Source organism: Corvus kubaryi, unplaced genomic scaffold (genome assembly GCF_017639235.1).
Source record: "Corvus kubaryi isolate FWS band 111438036 unplaced genomic scaffold, C.kubaryi_AGA036_p1.0 133, whole genome shotgun sequence".
Classification (NCBI taxonomy): domain Eukaryota; kingdom Metazoa; phylum Chordata; class Aves; order Passeriformes; family Corvidae; genus Corvus; species Corvus kubaryi.
The window spans coordinates 12,078,997-12,094,160 of record NW_024580667.1 but is presented as its reverse complement, the minus strand read 5'-3'; the positions used below and the strand labels follow the sequence as shown (position 1 = coordinate 12,094,160).

Below are 15,164 nucleotides of genomic sequence, written 5' to 3'. Positions count from 1 at the left end.
TATCTGTGAAAAACTCAAGTCCTTAGAAAAGAAATCTCATAATAATACAACCAAATATTTCCTCAAAATATAGAGTAATATATGCATTTTTTTCAACTTAGCTACATGAGCAATTTTATTACAAACCCCACATTTCTTGATCTCATGAGTTGAATTTTTGTTTTAATTTGAAAGCAGTTCAGAGCAGACTTTCATTTAATCTCTGTATCTGACAAAAGTCAGTCCCTGACAAAACTTGCCCTGCCTCCAATGCATCAGTAGTACTGGTGAGCTCCAGCACATCTCGGGGAATTATCTTGCTCTTCTTATTATCTTGCTGCTACTTCAGAAAACAGAATGCATACTTATCACTCAATCACTTCAGTGAGGTGGAGGTTTTTCACATCACAGTACCAGAGTCTCTAAAAGGTAATATTTGCTTTCTTCTTTCCAGACTAATAAAAAGCACTATGGAAAACTGAAACTCCATTACACTCAGCACTTAGACTCTATAAATTATATCTCTAAAGATGATACAATATAAATATTATGTATCCATATAAAAATATATTGTTATATAGAAAATACACAAAATGGCCAAGACTCTTTGGCCTATGAAATATCTCAATTTTTCCAATGCAGTATTCCCAGATGGCTCTATTGATTAGAGCTAAACATTAAACCATAACTGCATTAACTGATTGACCAGAAGATTAATCAGAGGATTTACACAATTCCCAAGATCCCTGCTTTGCAAGATGCTGAGATTACTTGACACAAATAATGTGACCAATATCATTCAGTTCCATCTTTTCCTAAAGTAATTTTCACTTGCTTACTTCTTCCAGAGTAACACGTCACAGTTTTCTTACAGTTAACGTTAGCATTCTTCATGTGATGTGTTGATCTATGGATGCCTACATATATGTATAGAAATATATATATACAAAGATCTTTAGACAGCTAAATCTAAACTGCATGTGAATATACTCACATCATTCACTAGCTTATTTTAAGTTTTCCAGCTGACTGAAAAATTAATTGTCTGAAAATACCATGTCGCATTCAATAATTCTAAAAATTCAGAAGAAAATCTAAAGCAAAATCCAGGGTTTTTTTTCACAAGAAAATGCAGAATCATGTTAGCAAGGCATTAGAGATTGAGATCAAACTGGGCCTCCCAAAGATTTATTAGGAAATTTTCATCAAAAGTATCAAAAGCTTTAAGTATTTTTAAACATTAAAGCTACCTGCTACATATCCTTAAGTCTCAAAACAAACCAGCTAGAGATGAATCCATACAATAAAAGACACTAAAATACCTCCAGGATTTAGTTATCCCGAATTGGGGCAGTCAATTACCATATGGTTTGAAAAGTTGCAGTAATTCACAGCCAATAAAACCTTACAGATGAAAATCCATTATTCTTGGGGGCTAATCCATCTGGAGACATGAGCTCAATAAAATTTGTTACCATGCTATTAAAGCAAAGTGCTTTCAGAATTTATACATTTACATCCTGATTTATGCCCAGCATTCATGTGCTGAACCAAACAATCTATAAAGAGGAGGGTTTCATTTGCCTGTCCATGTCCCTATGCTGGAAAAGAAGTTCTACAATTCACAATATTCTATGCACCAACTGTAAGTTCTGAAAATGAAGGGGTTTTTTAAGTTAGAAGAAGCATCTTACCAAATGCAAGTAGCTCCAGCTAGAGGTATTTTTAAGACGTGTTTTCAGTGTTTTTTATCTGTTCACTGCCTTTCTGAGAGGCATGGCATGTACTAATCTTGCCAAGTCCCTAGGCTGTTAGTACTGCAGGCACACCACATTTGAAGAGTAATAACACACAGGAAAGTGACTGAAGATGCTTCATGACCCTACTTCATATACTTAGGGAGGAAACAACACATGCACTCAACTGCAACTCAGTCAGTGCTGTGTGTGGGGCAGGGAGAGTGCAACAGCAGACAGGCACATACAGTCCAACACCTGGTGTGATTGAATGAGACACAAATGAGCAGTATCACCAGAGAATGCTTCATCACCTCTAGAGAAATTCATCCCATTAAGAAACTTAGGGATTTAATCAACAACCAAATGTTCTTCCAATGTCATTGGACTTTGGGTTTTTTTAATTTTCAGTGAAGAAAGAATATTTGCATTTTGGTTGTAATTGGATTACTCAACCAGGAGAGCCTTTTTTAATGTACATGAGGCTTTTGTAAACTATAAACAAAATACATATGAAAATAATTCAAAATATACTGTTTCATTTTGTTACAAGGTTTTTAATCAAATTGTGAGATACCAGCACACAACAACAACCAAGACCAGAAAGACAGTAAGAGGTTGTAATAGTTAATTTGACTTAAAAGTAATAATACAAATAACAAATAATAAATGAACTGTTCCAAATAGATACCTTGGAAATGGACAGACAGGAAAATAAGAGAATTATATAAGTGAGACATTCCAGACACAAAAAGTTCTCAAAAGGGTATACAGATGCTTGGACATTAAGCTGCTTAGAAAGCAATAAAAAATTATCGAAATCAGCCTATTTCCACATTTAAAGTAAAAAAAAAAAAAAAAAAGAAAGACAGAAAATATTATGATAGCAATTCAAACTTCCATGCAAACACAATATTTCTGTTTTGGACTGGGAATGCCGTTTTAACCTGCAACTGTAAAGCAACCAAAGAAAACAAAATCACTTTAGCAGGTCGCTAGGACTACAAGCTTAAGATACTCAAAAAGCAAGGATGTTACTTTTTATGTTCTTTAGGTTTTCTCTTCACTGCCAATACAATCTGCAACATTCCCCTTCAAAGAAAGGTCAAAGGGAGCAACAGCCTGGCCTGCAGCGCAACAAGCCTTGCTGCTACAAGCCTAGAAGCCCCTTCTCCTGAAGGAACTATGTGGTCATCCTGGTAACTCCAGGACAGGATACCCAAAACTAGTGGGAAATGCCAAGGCCGACTACCAGCAGCTGCTTGCCAGAAAATCTAGGACTGCCACAGCTGCTGGCTTACACCTTGCTATATAATTAATAGGCTAAAGTTGTTAAATTATTAAAATGTTCAGCTCTTTGGAATCACTGACCAAAAGTGTATTTCCAGTAAATTCCTATCTTGGCCTGCTCCACAAGATGTTCTATAACCTGCAGATTTGCCTATTAGGCTGACAGATTACTTACAGCTTAGCTAAGGCAAATGAGGGAGGCTCTGAGTCAGGAAAGGTTTCAAATGGAAGTCTCCCTGGATCATAACAGAGTCTTTCTGTGCTGTTGAAACTAAAACACAGCTTTCTGGGCTGTTGAAACTAAAACACAGCCCCAGGAATAAAAGCAATGCCAGAGGCAGGCAACAGGAAAGAGAGAAGCTCAAGGTCAACAGATTTTCTTTTGCTTTGAGAGAACTAGAGCACAGAAAGCAAAGGAAAAAAATCCCTTAGTTTATAAATTCTAATGGAAAATATTGAGCTCAAAGGGCAAAAGTAATCACATGTCGAAAGGAAATTAGAAACATAGATTCCCAAGAGGCAAAATAAACAAATCACATCCACTGCCAATAGGAACATAAATTTTGGAAACAAGACCTCAACAGAAGATGATGCCTGCAGTGCCACTTGATGGCTTATTCTGCGAGTGCCTTCAGGGGGAGCCACACCCATAAGGTGTCAACTATCCCTTGGGATTCTGCCATAGCAGAATATATCTGGAAACTGTTTGATAACTTGGGTGCAGAAGGTAAAAATTAAAAACTCCAGAAGTACCTTGTATTACGGATTTTTTCAGCTTCAGAGTTCTTTATTTTAAAGTGGCAAAATGTGCTTGGGGAATTTTTGTTTGTTTGATTTTGTGGTTTGGATTTTTGTTGGGGTTTTTTAACATCTTCTTCTAAACAAGAAACTGAGGGGCTATGAAAGCAATCACATAGAACGTGGATGATCCTATATGGACTTAGAGGTATTTTCACCCTCATTTCCCCAAAAAAAGTCTCCTACCACATGAACTAACCAAGTAAGTCATAGAAGTCCTCGTGAACAAACTGTTAGAAGAGGATCTGGAGAAACACTTTGCCACAGCATTCCACAGAAAAGTAACTGAGGGATGTGAAACCCCAGTATTCATTCCCAGATGTTTTCTTGCAACTTATACAGCTCTGTATTTGTGGCACAGACTATCCCCTCACTACAGTTCGTTCTCCTTTCAACTTGATAGTTGGCAAAATAAGTCACTGTAAGAAAAGTCCAGCTCAATCCCCAGCTTATCCTGTTCTTGGACATGGGTTGCATGACTTTATCTGAAAACAAGAACAAAAAACGCCATGCACTAATCTTGCAAATAAGAGGCAACAGATTGTTCAAAATTCAGTTTGCATTTTTATAACTTCAAATGAGTTACATATTTCATCATGTAATACATGGCAATGTTACCTAAAAGTCAAAGAATAAGCTCAGTGGTCTCAGAAGGTCTCAGTCAAAGACTTGTGAGCTTAACTCCATGCACTACACATTGCCAAAAAGCTGACTTCTCAGCAGCAGGAGGCCAAAAGGTATATAGCAGCACAGTGACACAGTAATCCCAAATGAAAGCAGCATCAGAACTCTTGAATGACATGCCAAATGTCCTTACTCTGGTGCTACAGGTTAATTATCTGGCATCCCATGATATTCTAAGGGTGAAACATAACTGGAATTCAGATATCTGCATTTAATAAGACAATTAGTTACAGCTGTATTTTGGAACAACCGTAATTAGAGTTAACGAGATAGGAAAATGGCAAGCAAAAAGCTATCAATCACAAAATAAACGTGAACATAAGCAATGATGAAAATGCTTCTCTTGTTAGTTTTAAATGTACTTTTAATTTAAGTCTGTAAATTAATATCTTGTGGGTATCAGTGTCTCTGTAGTTATGGAAACCTATTTGAATGACAAGCATTTTATCTATTGTGTTGAATGTTTGATTATATTATAATTAATTTCTAACTATTTAGGACAAATAGGAAGGAACTGTGAATTCTGAACACATACAACCTCTAAGGAATCCATCTGGTGACAAGCTCAAAACTCACACTTGCTGTTGTTTCAGTCCACTCTACAGCCCCAAACCACTTCTGCCACAACAGGACTTTCTCATTTTATCTACCACTACTACAAGTATAAACACCCTTTCAAAAGTATCTTATCCAATCTGTTGGCATCAGGAAGAAGGATCTGGGCAGCTTTAGATGCTATTACATATGCAGAGGTGGGAGAAGGGAAGACACCCTCAGCATGTCCCCATGTGATTTCAGTGTAACCTGTTTTAACTGGGAGTCTGGGGAAACATGCCTGGACACTGGTGGAGGCAGCTGAGACTTGTGTTCCCTTCTGTCAGCCCTGTGCTGGCAGCAGTGATCTTGAACAGGCTTGAGGAGGAGCAGAATACATTTCTTTAAGAATGAAGTGCAATTAGCTTTTCTTTGCAACAGGAAAATTTAATGAGTTGTTCAACCACAAGCAGCATTTTAACATGGGTTTTTTTGCTCAATACCTACATGAAGATATATAGACAGTATTTTGACCTAAATACTACCAGTTTCAGATTGCTGTAACTCACTTAGGAATTGATATATTTTCAACTAAACAGAAATCCATGGAGATTTTAAAACATTAATCCAAGTCAATTAAACCAACGAATTCAACTGATACAACTTTCTTAGGAAGATACAATAAAATACTATCTGTGGGAATCTGAGACCAACTCATGAATAAAAGATGGCATAAGAGAAAGGAGCAACTGGAAATGGAAAGTGAATGACCATTAATGTTCCAATTACACTGAACTGCTGTAAATAATGCTGAAGATATCATCCAGTTTTTAATCCTGAGTAATGATAAACAAAACCTGTATTTTAAAAGAATTATCTCCAATTGCTGCCTATGTGGGAAGGCTTTTGCTGATTCTTTGGGGGGGTTTGTACAATAACACAGCATGATTTTGGCCCTTCCAAAAAACCCCCACAACTCTCACAAAAGGGGAAGCCATATTTTTTAAATAGTAAGTCACTCACATCAAATATTTATCATTTGAAATAAGAAGCATTGTATAATGACAAAAATGCTGTGAATTCTGTTTCAATGCAATGACTTTATGCAGCACTACCTAAAAGCAAAAGGGTAAACAATTAAACCAGCACATTCATTGGTGCTGCTTTATTCTGCATCGAATAAAGTTCCTGTTTCAAAAAAATATTCTGCTCTACTTTTTCGAGGAATTAACACCATCATAAGAGCAGAAGAGGAAGTTTCAACAAGTGTTCAACATCAACTGCTTGGTATTAACCATAATGGAAAAAAGGTCCCACAACAATACTTCCTGAGGCGCTGAGAATTTTTTTTTAAATTCCTATTTTCCCTGTTCCACCAGCTAATCTAGTTTCACCCCAAAGAGCAATCCAAGTGGGTTTCAAAAAAACATGCCCTTAACTGTAAGCACATACATGCAAGTATATTTTCACTCATGTATGTTCATACATACATGGAATGTTTCACTGTTTAGTTCTACATTTTTCAATTTTAATGCACACATTTTCAATCTCTTTTGGATATAAATAAATCAAGTATGTATAATTAAGTTTTTCAAATTTAAAAAAGACAAGAGATACATTTCATAAGAGAAGCCTAGTGTCTCATCTAAATTATTTAATCATATAACTCATTCAGTAGAGTTAATTTGTTGGCTGGATACTAGGAAAGGGCTTTATTCCACCAATTTACTCTTGAAAACACAGACTTAAAACTTTTAAGTAATATTTGCATGGCCATGTGAGGTCAAATATACTTCAAATTGCCAAATGAAAACAGTTCATGTGATGCCATGAAACTCATTGTAATACGGAGTTCACAATATATTCAAAATATGCTCTTATAACCTTGAACTCCCCCATTACAAAACTGCTCACAGACAGAATAAGGTTAGTTAAATGACATATCATGTCTGATTCCAGGAGAAGAATGATGTGCAGAACTGGTGTGCACAGCTAGATTAGAGCAAAAACAGTGATCATTAAGCTTCTTACATTCAGATGTGAGAATTTAATCTCTTATAAGAAAATGCTGGATACCATGTAGATTACAGTAGAATTTATATTCTTTTTGAACTGATTGCTGAAATGAAAGAGGCAGGAAAAAGTAAATTAACTATATATCCTTGATAAGAAAATAAATGTTGAATTACTAACTGCTGAGTCATAGCAGAGAAAAAAATCCTACAAATAAATGATACAAACTGCAACATATTATACTGGCTGCCTGAGCAGACCATGGTCGTCTTTTTAAAGCTTCTTTTTAAAGCTAAGTAAGTTAAGAATAAATGAGCTTGAATGCTTTCTACTAAAGGATGCATGTTATCATTTTGACTTCGGTCCTCACGCTATTATGCTCAAGAAGATATTTGTAAAATCTTTAATGGAACACTGAAGGTATTGGGAGCAAACACCAATTCTTGATCCTGCAGCCAGAGTCACCCATGCAAAGAAAATTTCTCTCTGTCCAAGCTTTCATAATTTGTACCCAGTTCATGTAATTCATTTTCCACATTCGGTTCTAACCACAATAAGTGCATCTTGAGTCTTTAAATACTTTGATGGGGGTTTTTATTTGGTTTTAGGGTTTTTTTAAACTGATTAAGACTAAAACGAAATTCTTCAAATTTGCTGCCAAAGATGACAAAAGGTGAACTCCAGGGGAGATTCAAGTGAATTTCTTAAATGTGTTTAACTTTGCAAAGGTAATTTTTCTCCGTGGCTGGCTTCCTAAAATTGTGAAGTTTCTTCTGCTATTATCTTTGGTTCTTCAGAATACAAACTCAAGAGCTTAGCATGCACAGGACATGTCAGAAATGCATGTTATGTATATTCAGTTAAAGATGTGCTCACCTCTCCCACAACTTCAATGATGTCGCCAACTTTTAATTCCAATTCATCTTCATTTTGAGGCATATAACTGAAAGCCACCTGACATCTCCTTCTTCTGTTTCTCTCTCCTGAGGGAAATGAATGAAATAGGGAAATCAGAAAATGAAAAAACAATTCCATGCCAAACATAAGCCAGGGGAAATTATTAAACATCATTCTTTGAGTATTGTAATAGGAATCTGAATGCTTGCAATACTTGGTCTATCTGCCTAGAGTTAACCTACAAAAAGAGCCAAAATTCAACTAATTGGGCTTCCTAGTGACAGGATGGACAAACTTTACCCAAAGGATCTTTCCAGGTGTATTTTCTACAATTTCTCTTCTAGGCTAATGCTCTATACACATGGTAGGCAAATCCAGAAACTGGAGGGATGGGGAAGTGATCCAAAGCTTTGTGGCTTTTGCTTATAAGGAAATAAGCTTTCAGCTGTATCTTTTTGTCCACAATTCTTTCACAGGTGTACAAATAATTCATTAACCATTATTTATAGGTTTTTTTCACAGAACCATAGTTTTTAGGTTGGAAAAGACCTTTAAGACTGTTTAGTTCAACGGTTAATGCACCACACAGCCAAGTCCACCACTAAATCATATCTCTAAGTTCCATATCTACATGACTTTTGAATATCTCCAGGAATGCTGACTACACCACTTCCCTGGGCAACCTGCTCCAATGCTTGACAACACTTTCTGAGATGAAATTTTCCTAATATCTGATCTAAATGTCCCTTGACACAACTTGAGGCCATTTCCTCTCACCCTGTCACTTGTCACCTGGGCGAAGAGACCAACTCCCACCTCACTACAAACAACTTTCAGGTGATTGTAGAGAGTCTTAAAGTCCCCCCTCAGACTCCTTTTCTCCAGGCTAATCAATCCCAGCTCCCTCAACCACTCCTCATCAGACTTGTACTCCAGACCCTTCCCCAGCTCTGTTGCCCTTTTCTGGATATGTTCCAGAACCTCAATGTCTTTCTTGTAGGGAGGGCTCAGAGCAAGGTATTGATCTGCTGGCTCATAATGGAATGTGGTGGAGGAGCAGAAGGTAGGAAGAGAGAACTTCTTCAGGATTCCCTGACTATTCTCTCTTCTCTAGGAGGTGTGCATTGTATAAACCATGCTATTTCATATAATTTATATACGTGTATCCACACAAACATATACAGGCACTCTACACAAGCAAATGTACTTTCTCTTGTGCTGTTTCTCTTAACTGCTAGACATGCTCAATATACACCAAAATCAGAACCATAAACACTTTTCAAGCATGGTCTTAATCTGAAATTAGATTACAAAAGTAGATTTTATGGTGAGTCTATTTTTTGTTCTGCAGCATTTGATAATCCTGTTCTAGAGTGAATAGTGATTTAAAAAGTTACAGCTTTTTTTTTTCTATTCTATTAATTGAAACTAAAGAAAGAAGGTAGAAAGGAGTCCACTGATTTTAGCCTTCTGACAATATTTTTCACAGCTACTGAAATCCTGCATGAGTGGAAGGTTTTTGAATGTTAAAATTAATACCTTCATGCAGTGTAACCAAACTCACTCAAATTGGCTCTTTTTTCCACCTACAGATGCCTGCTCATTCCTCACCATCTATACTAAAATGATCCTAAACTGACAACTTTACACAACTGCATTCCAAATAACTTAAATGTAATAAATACCATCTATATTGAGTGCTTCTTTCATTGTGCAAGAGAGGCTGGCTATTCTCCCTAGAAATAGCATTCCCACTATGATTTCTAACATCAAGTAGCAACTGATGTGCTGATGTTGCCTGATGTGACAGATGGCAGTTGTCATCCTATTTAATAATAAATATCGTGTGACTCTTTGGAGAATATTTTTGAGAGTAAGAAATAAACACAATTCTGGATGTTAATAGTACAACTGTATGAATCCTTCCCTTTCCCAATCCATAAAGCTATTTTATTACTGTATACAAAATCTAGTGAAAGTCTGCATTTATCTCCATTAGTCTCATGGTTGTCTCACTGCTCTCCCTCTCCTTCCAAATCTTTCTCGAAAGAAATACCTAAGCAAGAGGTAGCAAGCCAGCAAGAAACATAGATTCTATGTACCAATTTGTTGTTCTCTCTGATCTAATGCAAGACAACAGATCCAGCAGTGAATACGTTTGGTTTTAAGGAGAAGCTGCTGATGGTCCCTATGTGCATGCCAATGTTTGGTGCACTTGAGAAGAACATGAGTTGTGTGAAGAGCTCTACAGCTCTTTTTCTGGTGTGGCTACAACAGACTATAAAAGGTCTAAAGTTGGGTCAAATGGAAAAATGAATTGTATTTAGAAGTTTGAAAAAAAATAAGGAAACAAAAAAATAAATTTTTGAGGGCACAAATCTAATTTGTTTCAAAGTGGTGTTTTTAATTGGATCCTTAAAATGGTGTTTTAGCCTCTGACAGCAGGAGACCATAAAGCAGTTTCCTCCTTCTGTAAACATGCAAGGGAGAGCATCATTTCCACATTTAAATGCTCCTCTGGCACTAGCAACGAAGACCAAAAAAAGGGGCAATGACAACACATTGGCATTCAATGCTTACCTTTGTAAGGGCATCAAAAGCTGAGGCAACACTACACAAAAAATCACGCTGGCACTTACATGCTGCCATCAGACCCAGGAAAGGTCACAAACTGACAGCTCATGATTAGATGAAAAGCACAGCAGCAGCAGCAGCAAAACAGATAGGAAGTAAACTATTTCAAGGTTAACTGGAATTTTCAAATCCAAACTACCTTTTTTTTTTAACTTAAAACCTGTCCTGAAACAGATGTTTCTATAAATGTGTGCATGTGTGAGTGGGTTATATGGTGGTTTCTGTAGAGTCACTGATGCCAATGTCTTTGTAGCCTATCCTGTCACTCTATTAGGACAAAAATGACAAGTTGAAGAAATTTCCTCTCTTCTATTTCAGATTTTTCTGAGACATCAGTCTCAGTTTGACTTTTGATTCTTCCAGCTTTCAAAGCTGTATCTGTAACTGGGGGGAACTGGTTCAGTGCAGGGTGTCCTAGCTAGACAAGCTGGGCTGTGATACGATTCAGCTAGAAACCAGTACTAAAATTAATGTGCAAAAAGACAAAAAGCAACTATTGCATAACTAAAGATGACTTTATATATAGGGTGCATGTTAATGATTTTAATGGTACAGATGTTTTGGACAGCCAACCTAGGTGGTTACTGTATCACCTTTTATGTTTTTATAAATCACTGAGTTGTTGTCTTGGCTTAAGACAATTTAAAGAACACTCTAAAATGAGTTCTCCCCCTTCGTTTTAACCATTCCCTTTTCACCAATAAGCAGAAACAAAGTATGAGTTATCCATGACAATTCTGTGTATCAAAATGCATATGTTAAGAAAAAAGGTAGAACTGCAAACTTCCTTCCATAAGGCAGATGCTTTTGAGAAAACTAATTAAGAGCAAACAGATAGCATTTAAAATGGTAATTTTTAAATTTGCTTTAAGTGTACTGAAGATAGTGTTACAAAACTTCAGATAAAATCGTAATCATACTAAATTCTAATGTGGACTCTGTCACTATCTTCCACAACACCAGGACTCCATCCTCTTTTACCACTAGCAAAAATACAATTCTGATTTTAAAAGGCACCAGAACGGTCAAGTTCCAGTTTCTTTCTTTTCCTGGAGGGCTTTGGCAGTGTAATTCTGACGTGGGATTTGACATGTCAATTCCAACTCTCTCATCACCCACATGCTGTTAAAAGGTGAATGGCTTTGGATAGATGACAAAAAAAATCTGCTGAGGTCTCTTCCCCGTCTAGTAGACAACAGAAGTTAGCTGGGTGGAAATATTGGGTTGGGAAATTTTTGCTGGGGGTGAGTGTGTGTTTGTGGGAGGAGGTTGTTTAGTTTGGGGTTTTTGGTCTGGTTTGAATTTGTGACATAAATACACCAGAGAAGAGAAAGATAAACTGAAGGAGGTGAGATGGATTATCTGAGGCGCTTCAAGTACTCTCTCAAACGGGTTATGTAAAGCTGCTGTGTTTTTCTGCAGGCAGATGAACTGGGAATTGCCCTGCTTTGACATGTGCAGCTAAATCACAGAGACTACAGGACTCCATTAAACACAATTAAGCCACAATGCAGTACGGCATCACTGCTAGTAATGTATTACTCTGAGTGTGTTAATGTTCTACTGCTACCCAGGAGTGTTTTCTCTTGCTAGACTCCACAGCAACACTTCCAAGTTTCAGCCATCTGGCTGCTGCTCTGAATTTTATGGCAAAGATTTGTCTGTGAGGAACCTGAAAGCCTGGAAGACACCTGTTTTTTAACACCATTGCATTTTAACACATATGCACTGTCAGAATAACAGCAAGCCTCATTGTTCAATGAATGTTTCTTTTGTTAAAAACATGCAGCAGTAGTCAGGCCTTTTATTGGGTATAAGTCTTTTGCATAACAGCAGTAATTAACTGAAGCAACTTACAGCAATAATGTAGTACCAGTGGTCAAAAGCTTTTAAGAGAAAATAATAAATTAAGTAAGAAGTTAATTCCATTTGCCACAGCTGGAGCCAGGCTTGTGTGTGTGACAGACAGAACCGCAATACTAGCGAGGTTGAGATCATCACTTAAGCCTAACCCAAAGCAGAAGGAACCATTAGATAAATAACTGTAAATAAACTCAAAAGACACTTCCACAGTTTAACCATACACTGACAAATTTTTTTCTTTCTTAATATGAAAGTTTTAAAATGCACATTAATGGAGTAGAAACTTCATCAAGAATGCAGTTAAATCATCACCAGCAAATTAGACAAAGCAACTCCAAACTCTAACAGGAACCCTAGGACTTGGCATATAGCCTACATACTTTTTAATCTATCTTTTAAAAAGAAAGTGTAAAATACAGTATTAAACTACATATTAAACTCAACCACGTGCACTGAAAATGTGTATGTTCATCAAATCTACTAGTTCTAGCACCTGTACCTCTTAAACTTCATCATGTAAATTATTATTTCAGATTAGCATTACTGGTGAAACACTCCATCACAAGATAAAAATTGGAACTTGGTGACAGGGTTTCAAACAGGCTTTTTAAACTGTACTTTAAGAGCAGTTACACAGTCCTGGGAAATACTGGACAAGCACACTCAGCTTCCCATCTGTTTCCAGAGATGTAAAAATATTTCGCAGCAGCAAGGGGTGCTGTTACAGCAGCCAACAGCTCTTCCCAAATTAGACATTCTCTTGCCCATTCTCAACAATAACTATTTATTGCTCTCATCTACTGCCTTTCACAAGCAGTGCATTCCAAGGAGCAGTAAATGCTTCTGTCCTCATTGTATTGCTGGGCACACCAAGACATATTTCAACACGGTGGCTTGCCCTGGTCACCTGTCACTTTGGGACTTTGTTTACTACATGTAGTAGGTCCCACTGCCTGGCACTGGTGTTCCCCACTGTCCCTTATGTAACTAGCACCTGTGGACATGAGGGACCCATTATCCAACACAAGATCTTGCACTTGTCTCTAGATTTGGTTTCCTTTCTCATATTCAGAAGATTTGCAAGGATACATTACAGACTATATTTGTTACACTGATAAAAGTTCGTACAAAATAACTGTATAAGGAGCTTTAAGAAATACCACAGACAGCAGATAAATCAGAAATAAATTAGCTTTTCTAAAGAACAAGAAGGAATATACAAATCCAAATTATTCTTTCTTGGATGACAGACCAAGTTTAAAAATGCATGAACAGAAACACAACAAATGGCCCAAAGAGGCCTTTTCTCTTTCCATTCTGATTGCATATATCTCATGTTATCATGGGACAATCCTAAAATTTTTATCCCCTTAGCTAAGTTCTGAGATAGTGGCCAACCACTTGGGTCTCTGCTGCTTTTTTGTATCGGTCTCTACAGAAAACATTTGAATAAACCAAACGCAAACATGAGTTACTGTTGCATCTTTGCCACTTCTCTTACGTTCCACCACGTAATTCACACAGATTAAACTGCCTATGCACAATAGCACTACAAACATGCAGTAAATGAAATAAAATAGCTCTAAATTGCAAAACCACTATGCATATTCAGTTTTTGTTATGTTCTCCTCACTATAACAAAGGCACTGAGATTAAACCACACGGATTCCTACACAGTAATCTCCAAAAGTATGAACTTTATACTACCAGCTTGCTGACTTAAAGCTGACTTCTGGCCTACTTAACTAAAGAAAAAAATTCACAAATAGCTTTTAAAAGTACGACTTTTTCTTAAAGACTGCTAACAACTGTGCTACTTCATTTTTATATACCAGAGTATCCATGTTTTGCAACAGGTTTTCAATCTCCGTAATGACATTACACTGCAGGTCTTACTCTGACCTCTGCTAGATCAGTTTCAAATAAGCCTCTCTTAGTAGGGGAAAAAACCCACCATTGTCAGTATTTTATTTTCACTCCAACAGGTAACAACATACATTAAACAAATGCCTCAAGAAATGCTGAAAAGATGCAAAAAATACAGCAACCAGTTTTCTGCTTGCTGCACTCATGAGAGCTATTACAAAATGAACACGTGCAGTAAATCAACAACACTTAACAAAAACCAAAACTCTTTTTCATACTTGGCACTTAGGACATCAGTCAGATTTTTAATCTAGAATCTTGTTTTCCTCTAGAATATCTGTACAATCTGTTCATTTTGCCATTAACGGCAACAAAATTAAACAAAAATTATTAACATATCCACAAACAGCAGACACTACACTTTCCAGTTCAGCAGTGCTCCTAAAGCCTAGGAAACTACATTAAATTTGCCTTGAAACACAAGACCAGACAAATCCTAAATTCTAGAAAGCTAACTCTAGGAAGCTGGAGACAACCTGGTAAACTGGGAAAATGACTCACCCAGTCTGGTGCTAAGGGTCTCATTCTGCAACACATACACTGAGACGAGCAGTCACTTGGGCAGGAGCACTCAGGCATGTGTCTCCCATGGCAATTAAGCCATGACATTCCAAAACCTTGTGGAGAACAGAGCTTTGGCAGGACTCCTCACTGGGCTGCTGACACGCTCCAGCTCAGCGTGTGGGGTTATACAACTGCCTGTCCTTCAGCTCAGCTAAGAGGAAAAAGCTCCAGGAGGAGCCCTCAATTGCACTCCTTGTGTTAAGATTTGTTATTATTTCGCAGCTACCATCATGAAAATGCTATAAT

General features: G+C 37.1%; 1 protein-coding gene across 8 annotated transcripts in view; it reads right to left on the bottom strand.

The window, feature by feature from the left end:
* Positions 1-15,164, bottom strand: part of SH3KBP1 (SH3 domain containing kinase binding protein 1) — a 214,606-nt gene that overhangs the window by 101,409 nt on the left and 98,033 nt on the right. For all 8 annotated transcript variants that reach the window (XM_042036732.1, XM_042036710.1, XM_042036720.1 and 5 more), the window contains one exon: positions 7,911-8,017. In XM_042036732.1, the coding sequence (XP_041892666.1) occupies positions 7,911-8,017 (107 nt within the window). The remainder of the gene's footprint in view (positions 1-7,910; positions 8,018-15,164) is intronic.